The following is a 24,413-nucleotide window of genomic DNA, read 5'->3' as shown; positions in this document are numbered from 1 at the left end:
GTATGATTTTGTACTTGGAAAATTGCGTCAATTCGATACGCACTCAAAAACGGTGAGATAAAATTTCATTTCACGTGTAAAAAAGTTTTTAGTTATAAAATGCAATATATTTCGGGGTAACTCGGGAATGGTGAAATAAAAATCGATTCAGAATATTTTTTTCAATTGAAAGTGCCCCAAGTTGGTGTTTCTCTAAAATTCCTATCAAACAGTATATTACTAAATCTGGCTGTATAATTGTACAGAGAACTCCGTCAAATGGAATTTTTGGTAATTTTTATAGAAAACTTTCCAATGTCGGCAGTGAACTGTTCATTCCATAGCTCAATCTATTCATTATTTTCAATTTGATAATTGCTAAATTTTGTCTAGTCTTTAATTTTGACAAACGACTGTCAATAAGGTTGTAGGTAAGAGATGTATGTACCTAGTGGTAATTTGATAGTCAAGATAGGTTTAGGATTACGGTTGCAGTCTTGAGGAGTCCGTGTAATCAAATTGTTAACCGGTAGCCTATCTAGGTAATTGTACCAACAATTTTGAATTAGTTTCGTCCGAGAAGTAAAGGTTAGCAACCGAATAATTAGGCTAGAGTTTGTGACAGTTTTGATGCCTACGCTAAGATTGTGAATACGTTTCTAGAATTCAAATCAATAAACCGTATGATCGCATCCATTGTTCTGTTTAGCACAACTGATTGTAGGTTATGTCGTTCGAATCGCGAAAGCGGAGAATAAGAACATTCGTTTGCTGTCTATTTTTAGAAGGTTAAAACGCGAATATACACTTAAGTTATTCTCGAGCACCTCTGATCATCGAGTCGTGTTATAATGCGTTTGAATCTTCGTGGTAAATTGAGAAAAACTCTGAATTAAATATGGGGAGAAAAAAGTTGCATCCCTCCGCGAAATGTAAACAGCATAACGCATCGTTAAACAAAAAGATACCTCATCAAACGAAAAGGATATCTCCGTCTAAAAGAAACGAAATCAACGTTCAGTGCGAGAAACTCTTTCACCGTAAGTATAAAATTTCACATCACTTTTCTTTCCGGACTATTCGAACTCCGTTTTTCCCTATTCAATTTTACAATTGCTCAAGAAACTCAGATCCAGCGCCAAATTTTGCATTACATTCGATATTTGATACGTGAAACTCTTTTATCAAATACAAATTCTCTACCCTTACTCTTTTTCAATTCAGTCACCATCTCAGCAAATGTTTGATTTTTCATACACCATAATTTAGTAAGCTAACTAAGGTGATTGCAAAGTCACGTAGAATACATTATCAATCTTTGTGATTTCATTGAGGAATGGCGTTCTTATTGTAAACAATTGAATCTTTGCTGACTGTTGAGTGATAGCGGATTATGTTCCGAATTATTTTTAACCCCTATCCTAGAGTTAAATCGTAGAAATAAGCAGTTGACTGACGATTACCAACTATGATGGTAAAACTTTTTGCAGTGAGCAGTAATCCGGCATATGAAACACAGCTATGGGAAAACTACGTGCAGATATCATCTATTTTGGAGAAGGTTAAACGACTGGAGGAGATGAAGATAGAATCGTCGAAGAGGTGCGAAGCTATTGGCAACTTTGTCAAGTGGTTACGAGAGAACGGTGCTAACATCGACGGTGTTAGCATCGCAGAGTTTCCTGGATATGACTTTGGCCTTAAAGCGGAGAGAAATTTCACCGAAGGCCATATGATTCTAGATATTCCAAGAAAACTGATATTCTGTACACAAACAGCAGCACCTGAGTTAAGCATACTCCAAAATGATCCTCTTGTACAGCATATGCCTCACGTTGCATTGGCCATTGCTCTTCTCATTGAGCGACACAAGGAAAACTCTCAGTGGAAACATTATTTAGATGTGTTGCCCAACCAGTACAGCACTGTTTTATATATGAGCACCAACGACATGATTGAGTTGAAGGGAAGCCCAACATTAGGTTTGTACTTGCTGTTTATTTAATTTCAACACAGTGGGCGGTCTGTCTGAAAACTTTATAATCATTGAATTCGGTATAACTTGGCTAAATTCCAAAATTATTTTTATCTCACGATGTCTCAGATTTCGTGCAACTGTTATAAAGTTATGAAATATTATTTTGGAATTACTATTTTTTTGTGCTGAAATCTGAATTCTTGGGTTCCCTTGTAAAATGAAAATGTGTTTCATGCTTGATTGCAGAAGCTGCTTTGAAGCAGTGCAGGAACATTGCGAGACAATACTCATACTTCAATAGATTTTTCCAAAGTAATCAGAATTCAGTGTCCGAATTACTGAGGGAGGTCTTTACTTACGAGGAATATTGGTGAGTAGATAAATTGGGTATAAAAAACAACACCTTAACGATACTAGAATATTTTAGTTCTGAAGTCTCATTGCACATACTTTGAGCCTTGAGTCAGGACTGAAGTGTCTTGATAAGAACCTCTCTTTATCTGAAAACAAACCTTGTCAAAAGATTATCTAAACACATATAGATGTCACTTGCAAAATTGCTTCTTATTATATTGAAACTTTAAGAATAAATATACAACAACTAACTATACAATGACAAAGAGTATTTTTACAGGTATTTAAGGTACTTAGAGATTATATATATATAATATAGTTGGTGTAGTAGGTATACATTGATATGCGCGTATATTTAAAAAATATTACAAATAGTCAAAATCATCATAATTTAATAAAAAATTTTTGTTATTGTTAACGTATGTGACGGACATGGTGATAGTCATACATGGCATTGAAAGACAAAGACATTCTGAACTTTGTTCTACCACTTTGTTCTTTTAAATCTATAACCAGATTTATCATTTTTTTTCCTGGGGCTGGGGGGGTCCAATAAAAGACTGAATTATGTTTAGGAATTGAACGAAAATGGGTAGAATATCGACCAAGATATGAATAGTGTAAAATTATTAATAATCATTTATTACTCTCATAATAGCTACTAGGAGAATACTTCACTTTAACCCTTCGTTGCTCACCTATATTTACACTTACGTCGTTGGCCATCTAAGAACAATTCGTTCGAGGCTGTTTTTTACCCACTTAGGGATGAGTAAAAATTCTAAAAAAATGTAGGTTACTAAATTGAGATTTCTTTTTGATATTCTGACAGTCAGAATAATAAAATATTTTAATGATAATGGCCAATGGAGGGTTAAGGCAGTAGATGCATCTTGAAACAGGATATTTTTTGAGAACTGGTTTTTCTCGGAAATCTCTTGTCTTCTTGCAGTCTTATTATGGCAGTTCACTAGTGTTTTTTTATTAATATTGCCTATAATTAAGCCGCACTGAAAGTCGATGACGCGTTACATCAAATGCGCAAAGTAAAAGTATATTATGTGAGATTTCAGTCGCAGGGTTCGCTAGAAACCTTTCAAGTATTTCATATGAATATTTTACAATAATGTATCTCAAGGCCAAACCAATGGCACGAACAGTACGATGCTTCTTGTTCATTTATTTAATAAACAGTTATTATATTTAAGATTATATTCAAAATATATCATATCGATACCATCGATTCAACTGAACAATGGTATCATTTTAAACCATTTTAATGAAATATCAAAACTATGACTTCAACATTAGGACTATGCGCTAGTGGAACTGCCTTCAACTAAATATACTTGAAATAATTCTCAAGATTGCTATATTCGAACGACAATGCCGGAAACCTTGTTTGACAAACCAGTCCTTCAAAATTATCATGTCTTTCAGGTGAACGTGAAACCACTTGACATGTTTCTTGGCACACCGATAGTGTATTAATGAAATCCTGGGAACTATGCCGTTTTATTACTTCATGAAATCAGGTATTGTTTCCCAGCTGTCATTGGCATCGAGTGAGTCATTATCGATATCTGTTTTTGGTTCGAAACCATTGTTCTCAAAATCGCTATACGGTTTTTGGGGTCTCTTTGCCGTTGATGTTGCAACAACGTCAACCATTATCGTATTAATGCTGCTGGTGTTTGACAGTTTTCTAGCGGTTACTCCTGGGTTGTGGAATACAGCCTTCGCGAACGAGTTTCTATAGGTGAATTTCTTTTTTTGTTTAATTCTGCACGCGATAAATATTGATAAAAATACGACGATGGTCACCCCCAGTATACCGCCGCTTGCTATTATGCTCGGCTTTACTTTTGAAATCGATTTCTTTTCTGGATACTCGTAACCGCTGATTCCATACAAATTTTTCAACGAATCTATATCATTTTTCAGTATTTCTTCGACACGTCCAATCTCTTCCAAATCTACCAAATTCATTGGCGGTTTTTTCTCTCCCTCGAACACAGTTTCCACTTCTTGTACCCCTCCATCCAGAACCGGCACTTTTACTGCTTCGATACTTGTATAGTATGATGATCCTTCCGAGTCTCTCTGAACATTTTTATTCGCCATCATCGAATTAACCGTCGCTGTCGAATCCAAATTCGTCGTAACCCCTTTGAAATCTCCTCCTGTTCTGGGTCCCATCCTTATCCCAACCTCTTCCGATCTTACACTAGGACTTTTCACAGTGTTATCGGAGTCAGAGACGTCTTTATCAAAATCTGAAATATTCTTCTTAATATTTTTGCTTTGAGAAAATAAGTTGATCAAATCTGTGGCCAAATATTCGGTCTCAATACCAAAATTTTCTTCAGCCTTATCTCGATCCTCTGATTTATCTTGCGGCATTGTTAATTTCTCTGTACTTTCCAATTTCACATTTATACTCTGGCCGTCCGATAGGACGTTACTATCTTTAGATGCTTCCAGAACTTCATCAGCGCTCTTGTTCACCTTTTCTTTTATTTTCTGTTCATTAGTCGGTCGAATCTTTTCCACCTCCTCTCGGTATTCATGATTGGTTTTGTGATTATGAGACGACGACATTGAACTCTGTTCTTTCGCTCTGAATACTTCAGCAAAATGCACTTGGCTCGATCCCCTCTGTCTTAGAGCAATCAATTCTTCTACGCTCATGTTTCTGGAAGCTAGCAACCGTTCTAATCGCTCGGCGCTAGATCCAGAACTGAAAAGCTCCAATATCTCTGCACGAGATTGGGGGTCTACTCTGGGTATAACAACCTCGTGCAATTTTTGATTGAAGGTGAAATTTTTCTCGTCATTACGTAGATAAGACCCCTCGACACTCATGTTGAGTAGAATTCTGCCTTCCGATGAGTTTGAATTCGTGTTTAAAACTTTTTCACCCAATTCTATCTGTCCAGTCTGATTTCTGAGGTTTTCCAATACTTCGTTTGGTGGCTTCTTTGTAATACCACTATCTTCCGTTTCTGTGCTATTCACAATTTTTATTCCAGTTTCGCTGATAATCGTTGGCACGGTTGTCTCCAGAGGCACAACTTGTTCAGCACTCAGTTTTGCTTCCGCTTTTGTCCGAGGGTTGTTCATTTGTATGGCACCATGGAGAATATGTTTTCTTTTGGAATTTCGCACCGCGGTATCATAAACGGTTGGAATAAACTTGGGCATCTTTGATGGGTAATCAGAAAATTCCATAATTTCATCCTCGTCGTCAGTTTCCGGTAGAAATCTTTTGCCTTCGGAGTTCACAACGAGTTGTCGATGAGCCTCGATACCATCTTCGAAAACAGTTGTTGTCTCGACCGACAAACTCTTGTTATCGGAATCGATGAACTGCTCTTTCAAGTTCCCGGCCTCATTTTCTACAAGTGTTAAATTCGACAGTCTCCTGTCATTGTCGGAAGATACCTTGCTCGCGTTCTTAGCAGTTTCCGGTGAAAACCAGTCCGAGTACGATTCACTGATATTCAATGCCGGAGGAACCCTCGACTCGAGTTTTACGCTCGTTAAACCGACGTTCAGATCCTCGAAACTTGAACTCTCGTCGCTCTTCGTCGTCGGTATAATTTTTCGACTGAGTGACCATCGTCCAACATTTTCATAATTCGACGAATTGCGAAATACAAGCAAATTCCTGAACGGTAATTGGGTAGAAGTCGATTGTTCCCCGGAGTTTTCGTCTTCTTTGTTTCCGGGTCCTTCCCGCCTCTCATTTGACTTCAAAATTCTAATGGCGTCCGGCTTGCCTGTTAAGATATCAGAAAGAGTTAAATTCTTCTCCTGTAAAATTTCGGAGAGGCTCAGATTGTTCCCTTGCATTTTCAAAAACGCCTTCAAATCCACACTTTCCCGCGATGATTCCCTTTCACTTTCTCCGCCCCTTTCGGCGAGCTCTGACGCTTCTTTTTTTCTGTCCATCGCGTTCCAGGATCCCGGAAACTCGTGGCTTCCGGGCGGCCTCCGTTTCCTGGGTCTGGGATCGTCGTTTTCGCCGTCATCGAAGAGCTCGTATTGGTTGGTGTAATTTTGCAAGGTCTCGCGATACTTTTCCGCCTTTTTAGCGTTCCCTACATTATCGACATCGTCGACGGTGTCCGGATGTTTCCTCGTATCTTCGCGGCTTCCGAACGTCTCCGATAATTTTTCACCCCCGTCTCTACGCACGGCTGAGTAAATCTCGGTAGTGGTGATCGCATCTCCTAAATTCAGTTTGGTGCGATGGTAATTTCTGTGTTCACGCGACTTTGGCTTCCTGTACGCGCCCCTGATACCGATGTAAGTTTTCTCCTCTCGCGATGATCCTTCTCCGGCGTTGTCGATATCTTTTATTCCACCTCTTGAGTCAAAACTCACAGACACCGGTTCGTTTTCTTCGTATTTAATTACGCTGTCGGGTTCTTCTCGCCATCCGCTTGCAAACGATATCGTTGAAAACGGTGCCAGCGGCACAGAATCTCCATCTCGCCATTTTGGCTCCAATGCTTCACCATTATTCCGCCACTTTCCAATTACCACCCGACCCGAATCTTCACTCGAATAATTCTCATCCAGGTATTCGTCCTGCAGGTCAGAGCCCTGGAAGAAAATAATACATGTATTCAGTCACCTAGATTCTTTCGCTTCGATATTTTTCATAATTATACAATCCTCCCGTCAAAATAATTATGGTTCGTGAGGAAAAGACCGGTGACTTAGTCATATTTTTAGAGTCGACTGTTTCAGAGATGCACTTTTTTTGAATTTGCGTGCATCAAAAAAATTATCGTGTTTAATGAAATTTTAATTTTAATTTTCTTTCTTTAGCAATCACCTCGTTCCATTATATACTATCGATTGCTCTCTAATATTGACTGATTTTGCAAAGGATAATTTTATAAAGTACCAATTTCAAATTGACTCTGCGATGAAAAAAGACAAAAAACAAAAACCAATTGATACAACGAAATGCAGAAAATTTACGTCGACTAAAAATACATTTCGCATTTATTATATAAATTGATTATGAGACTGTTTTAAATACTAATTTGCCAGATTTTATTCACGGTTTTTTTACTGAAATCTGTTTCTAGTTAATTTATAATTGTTCTGCGATTTGTCGTTAATTTTTTTTGTTCATTCCAATAGGTGTACTGAAGATATCGCTCTGTTCATTTTTTTTTCTAACTTCCAAAGACCTTCTGGAAAATCCAGTGCAATTATTAGTATATTAATTAAAAATTCACAAGCAGTTTTTAACTCAAATTACAGCACTAGAGTATTCATAATGATAAAAAGTGATGAAAAGTTGGCCAGTTGGCAAAGAAATATCCGTTCATATGCATGCATAGACACAATGTATTATAAAAAATGTTACTTGTCGAGTTACGATCCAAGAAGGATTACTGTATACATTATGTGTGTGCATATAGAACATATTTCTTAGCATCGTTAAATATATATACATATATACGATATCCCACATATAATTCCTTCGGCTCATATACTTTTTTGAATTCCTGACATAGATATTATTATTTGAAAACTAGAATGACGTGAATTATAGCGTGAAGCTATTCAAGATGAACTCGTAAATATACATACATACATAATTACATACACATATACAATCGTGGATATCGGACAGAGGAAAATATTGGCCGTCGTCAGTGTTTTGTACAGCAAGGTATAATTTGCAAGATTAGAAATTACCTTCGAGTCAGACGAATAACCGTAACTGGTTCAACGGATAATATTAAATTCGAAGTAAAAACCAAAGTGTAATAACGTTAAACATAATTGTACAAGTAATTGGAAATCAATCGGTGGTGAGAAAAAAAAAATAAAATATAATTAAACCAAGATCGTCGTACATGCATATTTTTATCAAAGAGGTAACAACGATACCATCTACCCATTGTCATGCTTCAGAATTTCATGCTGCGCGTCTGTTTGTTCACGGCGTATTCGTGTGTTAAGACAATTAGAAAGAAAGTACCTGCATAATTATACGTACTATTGTTTAGAGTTACACAATGGGTATGAAAGTTGGTGCAAAATCGGTGCTTATTATACACGTCCTAATAACAAGTACGTTTTGTTATGTCGCGGTTTAATTCCAACGCGGAAAAATAAGACACAACGAGTGAATCGACAAGCAATACAAATGTATCGTGTATAGTGGAATTTTACCCACGACACGATCGAATTTCAATTACAAGGTTTATTTTCTTATTTTTTATTTTATTTTTTTTTACTCCATTACCTGTCGTTCGTAAGCCTCTATCGCCGTTCTCGAAGTTTCGTCGGTGGTAATTTTGTAGGTATCCAGAAAATTGCACAAGTTTGTTGTAACGATGAACAGAACAACGAATGATCTCCACATTATTGACGAAAGTTGTTATAACGCACAGTTTTGCATATTTTACTTTTTATTTGTGATTTTCTGTTCGATGAGGCGCAATTTTCTTGCAGATGCGTCGAACAAGTTTCTTTTCTTATTTTTCTCGAACCTTCTTCGTGTTTTTTTTTTTTTTTTAATATAACACGCGAAATTCGTTGTAATATTGTTTATCGCTGTTTCCTCTCACCGGTTTTAGAAACACGTGAATATAGACGACAAACAAAAGTAAAATTACGAATATTACATTTTTTCTGTTTAACACAGCTAAAAAATCGTCAAGTTTCATTGAAGTTTACTTTTAGTTGTTCAATTCTCGCTGAAATTCGTTTCCTCGATACGCAGTTTATATACAAACATCTTTACAACGACACATTTGGATGCGGACGACGTTTCGTCGCGTCATGATTAAGTTTTCTTTTACTTCAATTTATTCACCTTTCACGCTGAATTTGAATAAAAATATTCTAAGCAACGACAGCTCGTAAAATTTTATTGTTAACCGTTGCAACGTTTATCTTTTCCAAAATCACCATTCGATAATATACGAAAATTGATATTTAAAAAATTTTACGCTGCCGAGATAATAAAATTTACTACGCACCGAGATTACACCTTTTAATCAGTCTTTTTGTTTTATAATTGTGTTGATTATTTTCGTCAATCGTTTGATTGCCTTGACGATTTATCCGATGTAATTATTAATTAGTAAACTTTATTCAGCGCGTATACACTTGTAATAAAATACATAAAAAAAAAAATTTATCCCATCGATTGCTCACCGTGTAAAGTCTTGGCGAAGACTGAAGCTGTTTTCTCTTACACCTGGCGTAAGTAAGTCGGTGAAACTTAATTCGTCTTCTATAAGTTCCTAGAGAATATTTTTCGCTCTCTCGTACGTTCCCTCGCGTCTCGTGACGCGACGCGTCGTGTCCTTCATCTTATAGGGCTATAGAAGTATTAAAAATAAAGTTGAACAAATATAAATGATAGAATAAAAAACAAACGTTGGTGTTTAAGGAACGAAACTTGAGTGCTGAATTTATACGTATATTATGTATTCGGATAATCACGGAATTCCTGTATACATCTTTATTTGTTATTCAACATTTTTTTGCTGAAACTTTTTTCAGAAACTTACGCGATGATTCTGTTATATGTAATTCACATGCACTCGTATAAACAGGATTATACGTATACAAATCCCCGCCAATGACGTTCGAGTTTCTACGTTTCTTGTCAACGTATTTTATAATTTTTGTACAAGTTTTTTCTGCAAATATAGAGTCAGGAGTGGAAGAAGATATTCCTACAATCAAGGCAATGTAATAGTATTTGTTTTTTAATTCGTCTATCTCTAGTGAGTATAGTGACTCGATATACGATCCCACCTTTTTCTAATCCGTGATCGGATCGATAGATCATTTTTTTTATTTTTATTTTTTTTTTTTCCACCCTATTTCGCGAGGGTAAATTGTTGAGGTTATTTTATTTCACACACACCACGAGAAATTTCTAACTATGGTTAGTATGTAAAGTCCTTAGCAATTATAATTTTTAACTTCTGACTGAAAAATACAATCGTGCGTAAAAAATGTACAGTTTGATGCTGGTGCAAGAATATATACCGATGTTGACATATTAATTAACATAAAATCTTTGGTAAACTTTGTACAAAGAGATTGAATCTAGCAATAACCAGAAAACGTAGCGTCGAATTGTGTTAGATCTTGTTGTAATTCTATACTTTATTGTATTCAAAACAATACCCGTTTTACAAGGATTTTTTATCAACGATAAGTGTAATGAAATTTTTCTCAGTGCGCAACGAATACACGTATCAGTGCCGGCTGATCGTGAGCGCGAAACCAGATGTCGAAAGAGACAGCTGCACCATCGGTGCAAAACCAGCTTCCGCTTCTCGTTCGTAGAAAGTGCATCAGTCGCATCAGCGCAGCAGCATCCGTATTATAATACCCGTATACCTATATACGTATATTAAAATATGTGATCGAGCGGATATCTTCGATAATATACTGCCTTTTAAACGAGCGTCGTGCGGCTATCTTCACTCGAGTTATCCACGCCGCTATGTAGTTTCTGGAATTAATTATCCAAGTAAACACTTCATATGTATACAGTAAATTATACTCAACTATATACAACGTAAATAAGACTTTCTGCTAAGGTGATCTTTCCATGATAATTTGGCTGATCTTCTTCTTACGATTAAACGCCCGACTTGCATTTAGAATTAATTGCCTCGGGGAGTTTGCCCAACTCTCGATTAGTACATTTGGTAGTACATACTTGCCTGAGTTTGCGATTATACTAAGCTCTAGCTTTATAAATTCCCAAGCTTCGTGTAGGCAGAAAGTTTCATTCGCGGGTTGGCTTGCGATTGAAAGATGTGTACTTTCACACTTGAAACTTTCTTGCGTGTACCAGCTCTTCGCAATGTAGAGGATGATTCAAAACTCGTCTATCCGGGGTACTAATCATCCTCGTCATTGTTCAAAACCATAGGTACACTGCAAAAGTAAACTTTCAAATCTAGGTATATAGAAGACATTAGAAACACATTTTCTCTTCAATATCGTGATGCGTGTTTGAATTTAAAAAATAGACGAATTAGGGAAGTGTGTTTGAACCCGGAACGGAAAAAACCGTAAAAGAATAAACGTTGCATCAAATTTAATTTGACTAACGACAGCATCGTTATACTTTTTAAACGTCTTGTCTAGGTACTGTAGAATTATACTCGAGTCATCCGGTAATTTTTTTTACATTAACAAAATTATCCCACAATAATACATTTCAATTATTATTAAGCGCGATTACGTCGTTTGACGATGAAATACGAATCGTTGAATTAACGCAGAAAATTTGCGGTTAAATTATTACGAGTCGTTAAAATAGCCCACTATTTTGAATCAATGGCTTACGCGAATAAATGCATTTTTATTTTTGTATATATATGTATATATATGTATGTATATACATGTGTGTGTGTGCAATAAGAAGTTAATAATACTTTTTATCTTTTTATAATTTTCCATTACCATTTTTCTTTTTCCTACGCCACGCAATAGAAAAATGAAGTGCAGTGCGTCGTTACGAACAATGACTGAGGTTTTTACAAGTATCGTTTTTTCGGCTTAACGTCCGCGCCGGTATTTCTGGGTCAGGTTCATTCTGTATCTGCATCGCGCGGCTCTCGCCTCCGGCAATTCATAAATTGACCGATTTTTTTTGGTTGGTTCGCGGACAAATAGAGAAATGAATAGAAAGTCTGCGGACATATGGTAAATAACGTATACCTATGCATACGTGTATATGTTATGTATTCACGTATAATATGTGTATATACAACGATATGCGCGTCGTAACCTATTCTCAGTTTATAAACGAGTTTGTTCCACTTGTTGAACAAATAAATAACAAAATTGCCATCGCGTTCAGCGTGTCCGATTCGTATTATATTATAGTCTTATTGTTTACATTTTGTAAATATACATATGTATATTGTACGTATACCAGACTATCTTATGTCTCTTAATATGTTACTCGGCCAACGTGTATCAAAAAAAAAAAAAAAAAAATGTATTTCCCTGTACGGGAATTTATTTGGAGATTTTATCATTCCTGAATGTTACACGCTATTTTCTTAGCTGGGCAGTTTCTACCGTTATGACAAGACAAAATCGAATACCCAATGAAGATGGATCAAAAATGATTTACGGACTGATACCGATGTGGGATATGTGCAATCACGAGGAAGGAAAGGTAATACATTCATTGTATACCTCAGAGAAATACAAACATTATTTTATTCATTTTCACTGTACAAATTCAGTCATATACAGTCTAAGGTATAGAATTTCGAAGTCTGAATTTTCGTCTCCTTTCATGTTTTGTGAAACGAAAATTGAATTTCCTGAAAATGTTGGGAAATCAGTATAAAAATCGAGAAACAAAATCGACCATTTCAACCGCTTATTTTCCTTTTATAGATAACAACCGACTTCAACAGGATTTCGGATAAATGTGAATGCTTCGCGATGAGAAACTTCGAAGCTGGAGAACAAATATTCATCGCATACGGGGCGAGAACTAATTCCGACTTTTTCGTTCATTCGGGATTTGTCAGTATCGACAACAAGCAGGTGCGGTAACTTTCCTTTCTTCTACGCGCGTCGATATTTCTTATTTATAATTCGAATGCCGAGGCGAAAATTGATGAAAAGTTAAATTCTGATCGATCAAACCCTATTTCAGGATGGATTTAAGCTTCGTCTTGGTATAAGTAAGGCTGACGCGTTGCAAAAGGAACGAGTCGAGCTTCTCGCTAAGTTGGCACTTCCGTCGAACGATGAGTTTCTGTTGAAACCAGGCATGGAACCAATTTCCGACGACCTGTTGGCCTTTCTGAGAGTTTTCAGTATGCGCAAACCGGAACTCGAACATTGGCTACAGTCCGACAAGGTTCTCGACCTTAAGCATGTCGATTGCGCCCTCGAAACTGTTATCGAAGAAAATGTCCGAAGGTTCATGCTAACGAGATTAAAATTACTGATCGCTAATTATCCGACGACTCTGGAGGTAAATATAACAACGACAACTAGTCCGTGTGTGAGTTCAGTTTCTCGCGTTTATTTTATTTTCATGTTCAGGAGATAGAAAGCCTCTTTCGATTTGCCCACTCACGCGAATAATTAATTGCGCAATAAAGGAAAAATACGGAACACGTTTATGCGAAACTGTCCGGTTAGCATGGAGACCCGGAATTTTTCTAGACTTTCAATCAACGAGTTGTACATCTTCTTTTTTTTTTCTTAACGTTGTTTTCACCGCCGGAATTTAATCTTTTTTTTAGCAGATTGATCGAAATTATGAAAGTTATGAATGTACGTTCAAATTCTCGTATTCTATATTGGTCGAGAATTGATGAGCTGTTGAGTTTCAGTTTGTTCAAGGAAAAGTTTTTATTGAAGAAGGTGAGAAGGAGAGAAAACGTATGTTATTGTTTCGTAAAAAAGAAAAAAACTGGCGTCAATCTTATCTTACATCATGTAAATACACAGTGCGTCAAAAATTACCAAGTATTCAATGAAATCATTTCCTCGCCTACCAATTAATATTTTTGCTGCACTCCATTGATGGTTCGGTTGTTCATACGGGTGGCAGGTTTTTTATTATTTGGATAACTGATTTGAAATTCGCGAAATTTTTCTTCAATATCATCACGAGCTAGTTATGTATTATAACTATATGCACTATACTGTACCATATGTATACTGACCATAAGATTGAATCCTACATGCGTGTCAAGACCAACTGAAAACGGATAATTTCACATCCGTGCAAAGTAAATACAGGCCTTCCGCTCAACTCACTAAAAGTGATTTAGGATACTTTTACTTGCAAATAGTTACTGAAAGTAGCCGCTCTATTCGAAAAATAAATATCACTGCGTTTCACATTTTGTTTTTACCCTATTTACGGTAAAGAAATATTTCACTAATTTCTGTCACCATCGATACATATGAAATTGTAGTACAATTTCGAGCAATTGAAATACTATAAATAATTGGACAGCCTGGAATCCTTTATGAAACTACTTGTAGTTTGAAGAATTTAGGAATATCAAGAGAATTTGGACTCGGGTTACGAAACATTTGGGGTGTTTTTAGAATTCAATTCGAAAACAATCCAGCTTCACGATGATACGTTCACGATTTTTTAACTGTTCAAGCAAGTCTTATAATTACTATTTCAAATTACCAGTGAGTGTGACGTTTGGAATAATTACGTATAGAACAGCATCCATCTCCTAAGAAGTGAAAGCATCACCGCGTAATCGAGGCTAATTGATTTCATTTCAGGAGGATCTGGAAATAATGAACTCGTCGTTATCACATCATAAAAAGTTAGCCTTGCAACTGAGAATAACGGAGAAACAAATTTTACACGGTGCCCTGGATTATGTGGAGCAGTGGATCAAAGCTTAGATATATTTTTGCACATATGATTACGCCTATGATACTTGTCTTTGAGAGCACTTGGTATAATCAATGCCTTTTGTCTATTTTTTGCGAAAACTGCAACTCGCGTTCGTCAACGTTCTTTTTTTTCACTATTTCACTTCTGGTTCATCATGTCAGAAAAAAATGACAAAATACACAAAAAACAAATAAATGTACGGGTTTTATAAGAGAGGATTAATCTCGTTTGAACAGTTCAATTTCCTATTTATTTTCCGCAATTACTTCTGATTTTTTTATTTATTTATCGTTTGCTTTTATCGAATATGTTGTTACAGTTTCCAAGATCACTGAAATATTTGACAACAACACGTGACATTGACAACACTTGTATAATAAAAAATGAATTATAAGTATGAAATATACAGTAAATATACACAAAAGTTTTATTTGACGAGTCGACTATAGTATGAATATAAATACACCTCTAATGTGAGAATAAAAAAATATTTATACATATATTGCATGTGTGAATACAAATATGCAGATATGTATAGATATAAATATATTATATACATACATATGTATATATATATATATATATATATATACACATACGTTGTATTGTTTATATATTATATGTAACAAATACTCGAAGAGCAATAGCGCGTCAGAAATAGAAGCTATTGATAACGGATGTCTATTTTCGAAAGATGTGTACTTGAACAGAGAGAATTTGAATCTCCTATTCATTAACAAAATTATCGCGCTGTTCATTAATAATTATTTATTATGCATATATACATAACACGTATAGATACATGTACATTATACATATATACTCTGATATGTAAAATACATATGTCCGTTCAAAACTATATTTTTTCGCTGTTCATCCGATTGATACTTACATAAAAGTGCCGTATTATATTATAAACAGTCTTGTTCAAAATATTATACTTAAATTCAATACATGAGCATTCAGTGTTAATGTATATAAATATTATGTATACGTACGAAATTCCACAGGATTCGAATTGACTATTTGTGTTAAAATAATAAACAATTAACATCGAAGTTTGTTTATTGAGTCACGAATTATATCGCCGTGAATTCCCGTTGTTAATCTTGAATTTTTGTTTTACCAGTAAATAATCTACAACATGTCGAGGTTTCGCAAAAAATCTGTAAACAACTGTTAGTTGTGAAGTTTTCCATCGAATTCTTTTAACTCTGAAGATTAGTGAATATGATTCAACGTGTCTTTATAAAATTGATGAGAATTAATGTTCAGTTTGTGAAGAAAGCTTTTCGGAAAAATGATTTAGGTGTTTTGATGTGAAGCTACCGAGTAACGAATTTGTGAAGGGTGCAAACTTATATATGCGTCAAGGCCAAATTATTTTCTTCTCACAATCTGATTGAGAAAACAGTACGTTAATAATGTGTTATTCGTCGCATAATCGCAATTATAAAGAACATGGAAAAGAAATTAAATTTTGATGCCTGTTCTGTTTCCCGAATATTAAATGTATTATTGCACAAGGTGTATGTTAACTTCAGGAGAAACTAAATTTGATAGATTCTTAAATATTTTGAAAACAGAGAAATAAGTACAAGTTCAACAACTTTGTTCTATATCCGGAAATTTTTATGCTTTTGCTCTTCAACGGATGAATTCACTGCCGTTATTTTCCGCATAATAGGCTGAATTCATATTTTAAATGTTTTTCAACTAATGAAACATGTCGATTTACTTAATGATAATGTTCACGAAATTTATTTAAATGAAAATTTCCGTATTATATTATAATATATATTATAACGCTCCCTTTTTCTCTTCCGTCTATCTATTATCTTACGTACTCAAATAAATCATTTCTTTTCCTCCGTTCTCCTTTCGTTGAAAATCGACTTATAAATTTTAGTGTCAATTGTCATTGTCTGCGCATGTGTAAAATCGTTACTTTAAAATGTAATTATAATCTATAACAATTTGTTTATACAGTACATTGTACACGATTCTTAAGTGGGTTTTTTCTTCTAACAATATGACAAAGGATAAGCGATAGATTATTCAACTGGTTCAATAATACGTGGCCGCAGATTAAACATCGGCTTATTCCGTGCAAACATTTCGCGGCATTATAAGACTATTAATTATTCATCGTTGAATCCTAGTGTCTCAATTCGACACCAGATCGTGTCAGCTTCGAGCTAGAGAGGTTCTCAAATCTGGCATAATGAACCTCAACAATTAGTGTTTATCATACTTTGAAAATAAACGACGGAATCCGAATTCCGTTTTAACTGCCGAGGTGCATTGTACTGTTGGAAAAAGTTGGGTACAACTTGTGACGCGATCTGAATCGAAATACAACCTGTTTCCAAGTGTTGAAAATATCCCGTACACTCGAAACGAATTGTTATCGATGAAACTGAAGGCGAGACAGAGAATTGACACGTTTACTTTTCACGTAAATGTGTGTATAAATGCGCTCGCATACAGCTGCATGCCAGGAGATAGCCAGAGCAGAGCTTATCACAATATTCGAAGCGAAATGATCCAGAGTGTCGAGAGTGTGGACAGATTTCTAACCTAAAATACAGAACCGGGTTGATAAATCGCGGAGGGAAATAAATCGGGAAACGAAAATTGGGAAAATGACCAGCCAGAGAACGATCAGAAGAGACTCGGACGTTCCTCTTTCGAACCTCGGTCAAAAAGAGTTACTTTTCAAGTTTCTGATCATCGGTGATTACGGCGTTGGTGAGTTGAGAAAAGTTTCCAGCAATATTGCGATAAGCATCTTGAATATTACGATACAAAATGCCTCTCGTGCCGGTTTCAAGGAATAAACACTTATAAACATCTGATTGAGTTTAGTTATATCTCGAGAAAAAACCGTAACGTCTTTATTATTTTCCAGTTAATCTTCGCCACGCTTTCAAATTTCGAATCATCAACGGTTTTAACGTTTGTCATTTCTACCCGATCGTCAGCTGTTTTGCATTTCTCTTACCGCCGACGTTCAAATGTTTTCCCCAGTACTTGTTGCCTGCGTCGGACGCTTGAAAAATAAATTCTTTGAAGTGTAACCGGTGTTTTTAACCAATTATATCGACAATTTGATCAGTTCTTTTTTCCGTCAATCGTTTGTACACGAATCTTGAGGAGAAAAAGGTTGATCCACTGTATTCACACCTTTCAAAGTCAGAGGGCCGAATTCTTGAAAAATTTGACAATGAATTTTCACCCAATCCTGTTACCATTGGATTTGTTACACGATTGGTGAGAAATCGATTGTCGTTTGTGATTTGAAGATCACTTTTGCAGCTTCTAACTTACACTTTTTACCGATTCTTTACCTTAACTTTTCTGTCGAGCAACTGGATAAGTGAGAACTCTTGAAAGCCTCAATTTCGATCTAATTTCTGTGGCTGATACAACCGTCGAAATACGGTTATTTATATTTACTTTTGTACTGGCGGAAGCTGGCTACTTTCTTTAATTCGTCTCATTCGAACTAAACATATTATAATCCGCTTTCAGCGGTAATTGTTCACACGCTTACGGTAATGGGAGATTTCAATTACTCCAATTACTGTAACCGTATTCCAATTACTGACTGTTTGTCCCTTTCTGTTTTAATCGTATTATTATTTTCTCTACACCATGAAGCTGGTATGTGTTTTCCAATAATCTCGGTAACGGGCGATAATTAGTTGCTGTGTACTGAGTCGCAATAACTGATATACATGTAAATACATAAGAAGGTTGAAGTTCGTAACGCTAGTGTAACGAAACGTTCCTTTTACGATTAATCGCGCTATTCCATAGTCTCCGAAATTACAGAAACGCAGTATGCGGTAATTAAAGCTTCAATAAAGAAAGGTTAATTTATTTTCTAACCAATATTTTTACAAACTAATTCTAAAGTTGTAAAACAGTGGCTAGTTGTTATTGTATCGTTATGCTAGATTTACTAATTTCGAACCCGTAATTAGTTATTTTACTTTGAAACATAATTCATATCAGGTATCGGTTTTCGATTACTTTTAGGTAAAACAGCCATCGTCCGGAGATATACCGAAGGTAATATTCTTCTTTAGCCACTTCGATAATTACAGTCTTGCATGAATGAAAATAATGCATGCTTTATTGTGTGTTCAGATGTCCGCACGTACGCGTCATTACTTCTTGAGAAAATGAAATGAAAGAGGGAATTAGGAAAGAAAGCGAAACTTATTTCTTCCTACGTATCGCGGGTTTGATCTATTTTTATTAATCAGTTTTCGAGCTCTTGAATTCAGTCGCATGATGTTTCTATTTTTACTACCCAAACTCTTGTAACATTCCGCAAAGTATTTTCGATGGCTTATAGAAATTAATACCGAACTGTCAGATATTTCATTTGGTAAATGTACCAATAGCATGATCCATACGTATTTTTGACGTCAAACTTTGAGTAAATACATTTTTGAAAGTAACAGATATGTTCCATTTCTTTTAATTGTACATGTTATAATATACAACTGTATAATACTACATTTACCGTGCATTCACAGTACATTTGTCGTATTGAGAAAATATTAAGACACGGATACAAAATTTCTCAACATCAGGTATAAAATAAATATGTACGAAAAGTAAAGCACAATAACAATTAGAACCATTTAAAAAGGTAGGCATCTCAAAATTATTGTTCTCTTGAACAGAATTTTAGACGAATTTAAAGATTTTCGAATGACGATTCGATCTGGAGAAAAAATTTGCATCAATGTATAAATATATGCATGCAAACTGTATATATTGAATAATTGATTGACAGAGTTGTGTAGCTGCAAGTCGAGTCGTCATTAAATGTCCTATGTATATGTATGACGTTTGTAGATATATGTATATTTTCTTTACACGGTGACAAACCGCTACATATAAATAATCCCTTATATGTATACATTAAATGTACGTAACTTTCGAGGAGAAACGATGCTTCGCGGTGGAATAAAATCCGTCTCTTCACCAAAGACCATTTATAGCTCGAGTTTCGACTGAGAAAGTTCCGTTTCTTTAGCCTACTGAAGTGTAGCTGGTTTACGAGTTACACTGTATACTTACGTGGGTGTATTAGATAGAGTTTTGGGGATAATCACAATGGAAACTGAATCACACGGATGATTCACATTACGTACGATTTTGGTTACGTCTTTGATCATTTTTTGTTCACATTTTGCTTTTTATATTTTCCTGAAAATGATTATAAATTCTCAAGCTCCTGACCGTCATGAAAAACCTTGTAATTTTTTGTTTCTTTCTTGCGCACACAAATTTTGGCATTATTTATATTTTCTTTTTAAAATTTTCCGCACGACGCTCTTAAATCATCCAGTGCAATTTTTTATGGAATTCTCCACCAAAGCTTTCTGATTTTAGTTATAAATTTCTTCACTTTTAACGCTAGACTTTTCGCTTTTTCCTTACTTTTTTTGTACCCTTATATAGGTATATATATATATATATATATATATATATATACATACTCGTATATATATAAAATTTGGTTTACAATTACCGGCTTATAAAAATCGCGAGTGATAATCTGGCGTCTTCTCGAGACGATCCGCGGCTCTAAAGTGGCTTATAATGCATAAACTAGTAGGAAAAAGCTGCCCTATGATGAGCGGGTGTAACTTCTGAACCTGTAATGTAAGGGTTATATGTCGGCATGAATGCGCCCGCATCTTTGTGCGAGATTTGCATGGATTTGAATAAATATTCTCATTCTCACGATTTACGAGTCACTCATAAATTTATTTATTATCTTCACCATTTTTTTTTCTCTCTCATCCTATTTCACATATTTTTTTTTCTCATCTTCTCCTTATTCTTCCAGGGAAATTCTCATCGAATTACAAGATTACCATAGGCGCTGATTTTGCGATAAAAACTCTCGACTGGGATCCCCATACAAAAATAAATCTGCAATTATGGTAATTGTCAATTTGCATCATTACGTGACGAGTATATTTTTCTTCAAAATTAAAACCGAATCTTATCTATACAAGTTGATTAAGTTACACGGAATTGGCGGCGTAACTTTTGCGGAACCAAACGAGCTTGTATACACGAAGCTCGGATCACGCGTATAAATACCGCTTTTATCGAGATTAATTATTCGCCGAAGGGACTGAACATAATAAATTTTTTGAAAAACAAATAAGCCTGATTATAATTCGAAGGGAAAATATTTGAAAACGTGTTTGAGATGAATAAATTTTTTCATGTATACATATCGCCTTTACTCCAAGCTTGTAACACATCTTAACTCGAAGGTCTCTATCTATACTTTTATTCTTCGAATGATGAGTTTCATCAGCTAAAATTAACAAGGGATATATTCTCGCATGCGTTCGAAAATATATAAAAATCTACATACCTACGCACAATATCAGGGTGGCACTATTTTTAGCTTTATTCGCAATAATATTGAAGTAAACCGAAAAATTCTGCTAATCCTTATTTGATCGTATCTAATTTGATAAAAAATAAGTTCACGATATACGATAAACTGTGTCGAGGTTTCAATTGTATTTTAGTCATTTCAAATGATTAAATAAACTCAAATTTCCGTCACGGTCGTTGCGAAAATTGAGTTCAAAGACATCCGAGTAGAAAGCGAAATTTCTGAACTAAAGATTAAATCGTTAAATAGTGACACTCTGTGTTAATTTATCGGTTAATCACTGCTTTGGTACAAATTTTCTAATGCTTATTTATTTTTTAACGACCTAATTTTTTTCCGTTTACCTTTTTAGGGACATTGCGGGACACGAGAGATTTGGTTACATGACGAGAGTTTACTACAAATACGCGTAAATGTTTTTTTATTTTATTATATCTTACTTATCTATCAGTATCAAGAGTTTATATTTATAGTAATTCACAGTGTGTAAATAGTTCTCGTTGTGGTATTTAATGTTAGTTATTATGATTGAAAAAATGAAATTTCAACGTTGTTGTATACTACATTGTAGTATACTCGTACCTACGTGCATCGAAAGTCTTACGTGACCTGGTTTCGTTCCGTTCTGTGCAGTAACGTTGTTCCGACTTTACTTCCTCCGCTACGAATATACCAAACTGTTTGCCTTTAGCTTTAAATATAGCTTTTCTTGTCAGCATTTTCAGATACGTTGTTTACAAATTTCCGTCTCTTATCGCGTCTCATGTTCTCCCTTATCTGAACGTGCGTGAAAAAAGAGAAGAATCAATGCAAAAAAAAACAAAAAAAAAAAAACAGAGAGAAAGAAAGAAAGAGAGAAAAGCTTATGCCAGAAATTTTCTTGGAAATGGATTTCGTTATAAACAGCAAACTCGCCTGTCACACCGAGAAGCGAAATCATTCAAAGTTGCTCGTTGCAGTCATCTCTCTTTCTTTCCTCTTTTCCATTTGAAATTCTTCATATACGTTACACGCGTAAATTATCCGAGGCTGTGGTGTGATGTCAAAAAAAAAAAAAGAAAAAAAAAAAGAAAATGTCAAATCCCAAGAGCCAAAAATTACAGCACACAATGATTTCCCAGGCTTGCCGCTGCTCTGGTATTCGATATCTCGAGGATAGCGACTTTTCAATCTGTCAAGAAATGGCTCGTCGATTTACGCGAAAAAATCACCCTCCCAGATGGATCCAACATACCCGTCGTACTGCTCGCGAATAAATGCGACATTGAGCATTCCGCAATTCCCAACGAGCAGATCGTCAAGTTTTGCAAAGAAAACTCCATCGGTTCCTGGTACATTACATCGGCTAAGGAAAACGTTAATATCGGTTCGTACTCTCCAGCTTCGTACACGCAATTACTTAAACAAAATTAAATCCGGTGCAGGAAAAATTTCTCTGAAAGAACTTGGAGAAAGTTTAGCCACGTTTTGTTTTTGAAAACCTTCGGGGATTTTTATGCAACGTTGTTTCGTTCGGTGAAAAATGTATGAAGCGTACACAGAAGTAACAAATCGTTTCGCAAATATGCGTGCAAGTATATTCGAAACTTTTCCGATGTGACGTGAAAATCTCTGCAACTTTTTCTAATTTCCAACGGGATTTCATCGAGCTTATTTGAAAAGTTTGCAGAGAAATTTTTCCACCAGGATTTAGTAGGTATCACAGACACGATTGCGTAAATCAAATCTAGATTCTGAACAGTATGATTATTGATAACAAATTTATGAAGCGACTATTTTCTCATCGATTTAACGACAATTAATTTATTTTCCCTATGCTAAATTGGTGAAAATTACCGGAATTCCAAGCGTATAATGCATTCATGCGGAAAATTATGACGTATTTATTTTCGCAGACGAAGCGATCCGATACCTGGTGGAAAATGTTATAAAGACCAGAGTAGAGGACCAGATACGCGACTCCATAAAACTTCGAGACGGACCGGTGTTTCAGGAGAAAAATACGTGTTGTAAAATCTGATGAACAAACGCTTCCGTGAATTTCAGATATCTATTTCGCATACGTATTTAGCTACAATATTCAACATGATTGCCAAAATTACGTCATTAACCCGAAATTGACGCGATATATCGTTTCACGAGATGCGTAATTATGACGTATATATATACATAATATTATCTCATATCGATTTATGTACGTACATGATGTTAATTGTTATACAGGTTTGTTCAGCAGATGTATAATAACACCTATTGAACGATTCTACGAATACGGGTTACCGATCTTGCATTGAAAATTATGGAAAAAATCATATTGCATGTACGTGAATTAGTGATAGGCGCATGTATAATCGTGTGTGTGTATATATATTTGGTTTTTTACAGACATTTTAATAATTGTACATAAAAATATGTGGTAATATTGATATGAATTTCCGTGCATATATGTATATATATATATATATACATCTTTGTTTCGAATCATATAAAATATAGTCTTTGATTTTATCATTCGTACATCGACTGATCTTTAATACAATACTTTAATTACCTGCATATACCTATAACAGCGATATATTTACAAGGGTGCGTATGTGTATATACATATATATGTTTTTCTTGTTTTGTATCGTTATCATCTTTGGTTATAATAAATTGTTACATGATCCCGCTCGGCATATGATATTTTTCTATAATATTATTTTAGTAAAAATATGATATGTCTGCAAGGAATATTTATATGTATGTATGCGTGGTACGTAACATATTATATATACATACGTTATTCCTATACATGCTACGATTAGGCTTCGGTCAAGTATAGAGCTTATTTTTATTATAAATAAAAATGCCTAAATACATATGTATAGGTATGTACGCGTATGGATACACTCGAATTTTGCTTTAGTATTGATATAAAACTACGGTTTAAATATACAATAAACTTAACACGGGTTTTAATATAAATTTTTTAATTATACTTGATCGTTTTCTGACTCGAGGAACGCGCGATTCTTAATCAGTCTATTAACGATTCTTGGTATAATTAACGAGATTCTTGTATAAGCGCGATTACTGCGTTTCATTTAAATCGCCTCTACCGTGAAAAAAGTTCAGGTTTAAAGTCTGAGAATATGAACAACGTCCACGTAAAAGACAGCTTTGGCTCGCAACGATTCGACAAGGCTCACTCACGGTAACTGTATCAAAGCAATCTTGACATTTTATCGTCCACTTCGCCG

General features: G+C 35.1%; 3 protein-coding genes across 4 annotated transcripts; 2 read left to right on the top strand and 1 right to left on the bottom strand.

The window, feature by feature from the left end:
- Window positions 1–368: 368 nt before the first annotated feature.
- Window positions 369–15,784, top strand: LOC124307801 (actin-histidine N-methyltransferase). Its single transcript, XM_046769890.1, has 7 exons — window positions 369–1,019; window positions 1,470–1,961; window positions 2,204–2,327; window positions 12,395–12,509; window positions 12,737–12,889; window positions 13,002–13,325; window positions 14,609–15,784. The coding sequence occupies exons 1-7, from the start codon at window positions 878–880 to the stop codon at window positions 14,732–14,734; spliced, it is 1,476 nt and encodes a 491-aa protein (XP_046625846.1). The 5' UTR covers window positions 369–877; the 3' UTR covers window positions 14,735–15,784.
- On the bottom strand, window positions 2,393–9,514 carry LOC124307781 (uncharacterized). Its single transcript, XM_046769845.1, has 3 exons — window positions 8,589–9,514; window positions 6,564–6,922; window positions 2,393–6,533 (listed from the first exon to the last, which is right to left on the bottom strand). The coding sequence occupies exons 1-3, from the start codon at window positions 8,706–8,708 to the stop codon at window positions 3,830–3,832; spliced, it is 3,183 nt and encodes a 1,060-aa protein (XP_046625801.1). The 5' UTR covers window positions 8,709–9,514; the 3' UTR covers window positions 2,393–3,829.
- Window positions 15,785–16,530: 746 nt separating the features above from the next.
- LOC124307817 (ras-related protein Rab-32-like) lies at window positions 16,531–24,265 on the top strand. 2 transcript variants are annotated; one of them, XM_046769918.1, is made up of 6 exons: window positions 16,535–17,477; window positions 18,771–18,803; window positions 20,602–20,698; window positions 21,524–21,580; window positions 22,293–22,537; window positions 23,067–24,265. In XM_046769918.1, exons 1-6 carry the CDS (start codon window positions 17,372–17,374, stop codon window positions 23,189–23,191), a joined length of 663 nt encoding a protein of 220 aa, XP_046625874.1. In that variant the 5' UTR covers window positions 16,535–17,371; the 3' UTR covers window positions 23,192–24,265. The 2 variants fall into 2 exon arrangements, with proteins under 2 accessions (XP_046625875.1, XP_046625874.1); XM_046769919.1 differs by lacking the exon at window positions 18,771–18,803 and having other exon boundaries at window positions 16,531–17,477.
- The last annotated feature ends 148 nt before the right edge of the window (window positions 24,266–24,413 follow it).

This window comes from Neodiprion virginianus, chromosome 6 (assembly GCF_021901495.1).
Source record: "Neodiprion virginianus isolate iyNeoVirg1 chromosome 6, iyNeoVirg1.1, whole genome shotgun sequence".
NCBI classification, from domain to species: domain Eukaryota; kingdom Metazoa; phylum Arthropoda; class Insecta; order Hymenoptera; family Diprionidae; genus Neodiprion; species Neodiprion virginianus.
Note: the sequence above shows the minus strand (reverse complement) of the source record. Positions and strands in the feature narration are given on the sequence as shown.

Excerpts from the sequence above, each read along its gene's own strand:
- LOC124307801 (XM_046769890.1), top strand. The coding sequence starts at position 878 with ATGGGGAGAAAAAAGTTGCATCCCTCCGCGAAATGTAAACAGCATAAC. Across the intron at positions 2,328-12,394 it reads TTTACTTACGAGGAATATTG|CTGGGCAGTTTCTACCGTTA; the intron begins GTGAGTAGATAA and ends CTATTTTCTTAG. Across the intron at positions 13,326-14,608 it reads ATTATCCGACGACTCTGGAG|GAGGATCTGGAAATAATGAA; the intron begins GTAAATATAACA and ends ATTTCATTTCAG.
- LOC124307781 (XM_046769845.1), bottom strand. The coding sequence starts at position 8,708 with ATGTGGAGATCATTCGTTGTTCTGTTCATCGTTACAACAAACTTGTGC. Across the intron at positions 6,923-8,588 it reads TAGAGGCTTACGAACGACAG|GGCTCTGACCTGCAGGACGA; the intron begins GTAATGGAGTAA and ends ATTTTCTTCCAG. Across the intron at positions 6,534-6,563 it reads GAACACAGAAATTACCATCG|CACTACCGAGATTTACTCAG; the intron begins CACCAAACTGAA and ends AGATGCGATCAC.
- LOC124307817 (XM_046769918.1), top strand. The coding sequence starts at position 17,372 with ATGACCAGCCAGAGAACGATCAGAAGAGACTCGGACGTTCCTCTTTCG. Across the intron at positions 21,581-22,292 it reads AGAGTTTACTACAAATACGC|GCTTGCCGCTGCTCTGGTAT; the intron begins GTAAATGTTTTT and ends ATGATTTCCCAG. Across the intron at positions 22,538-23,066 it reads TAAGGAAAACGTTAATATCG|ACGAAGCGATCCGATACCTG; the intron begins GTTCGTACTCTC and ends TTATTTTCGCAG.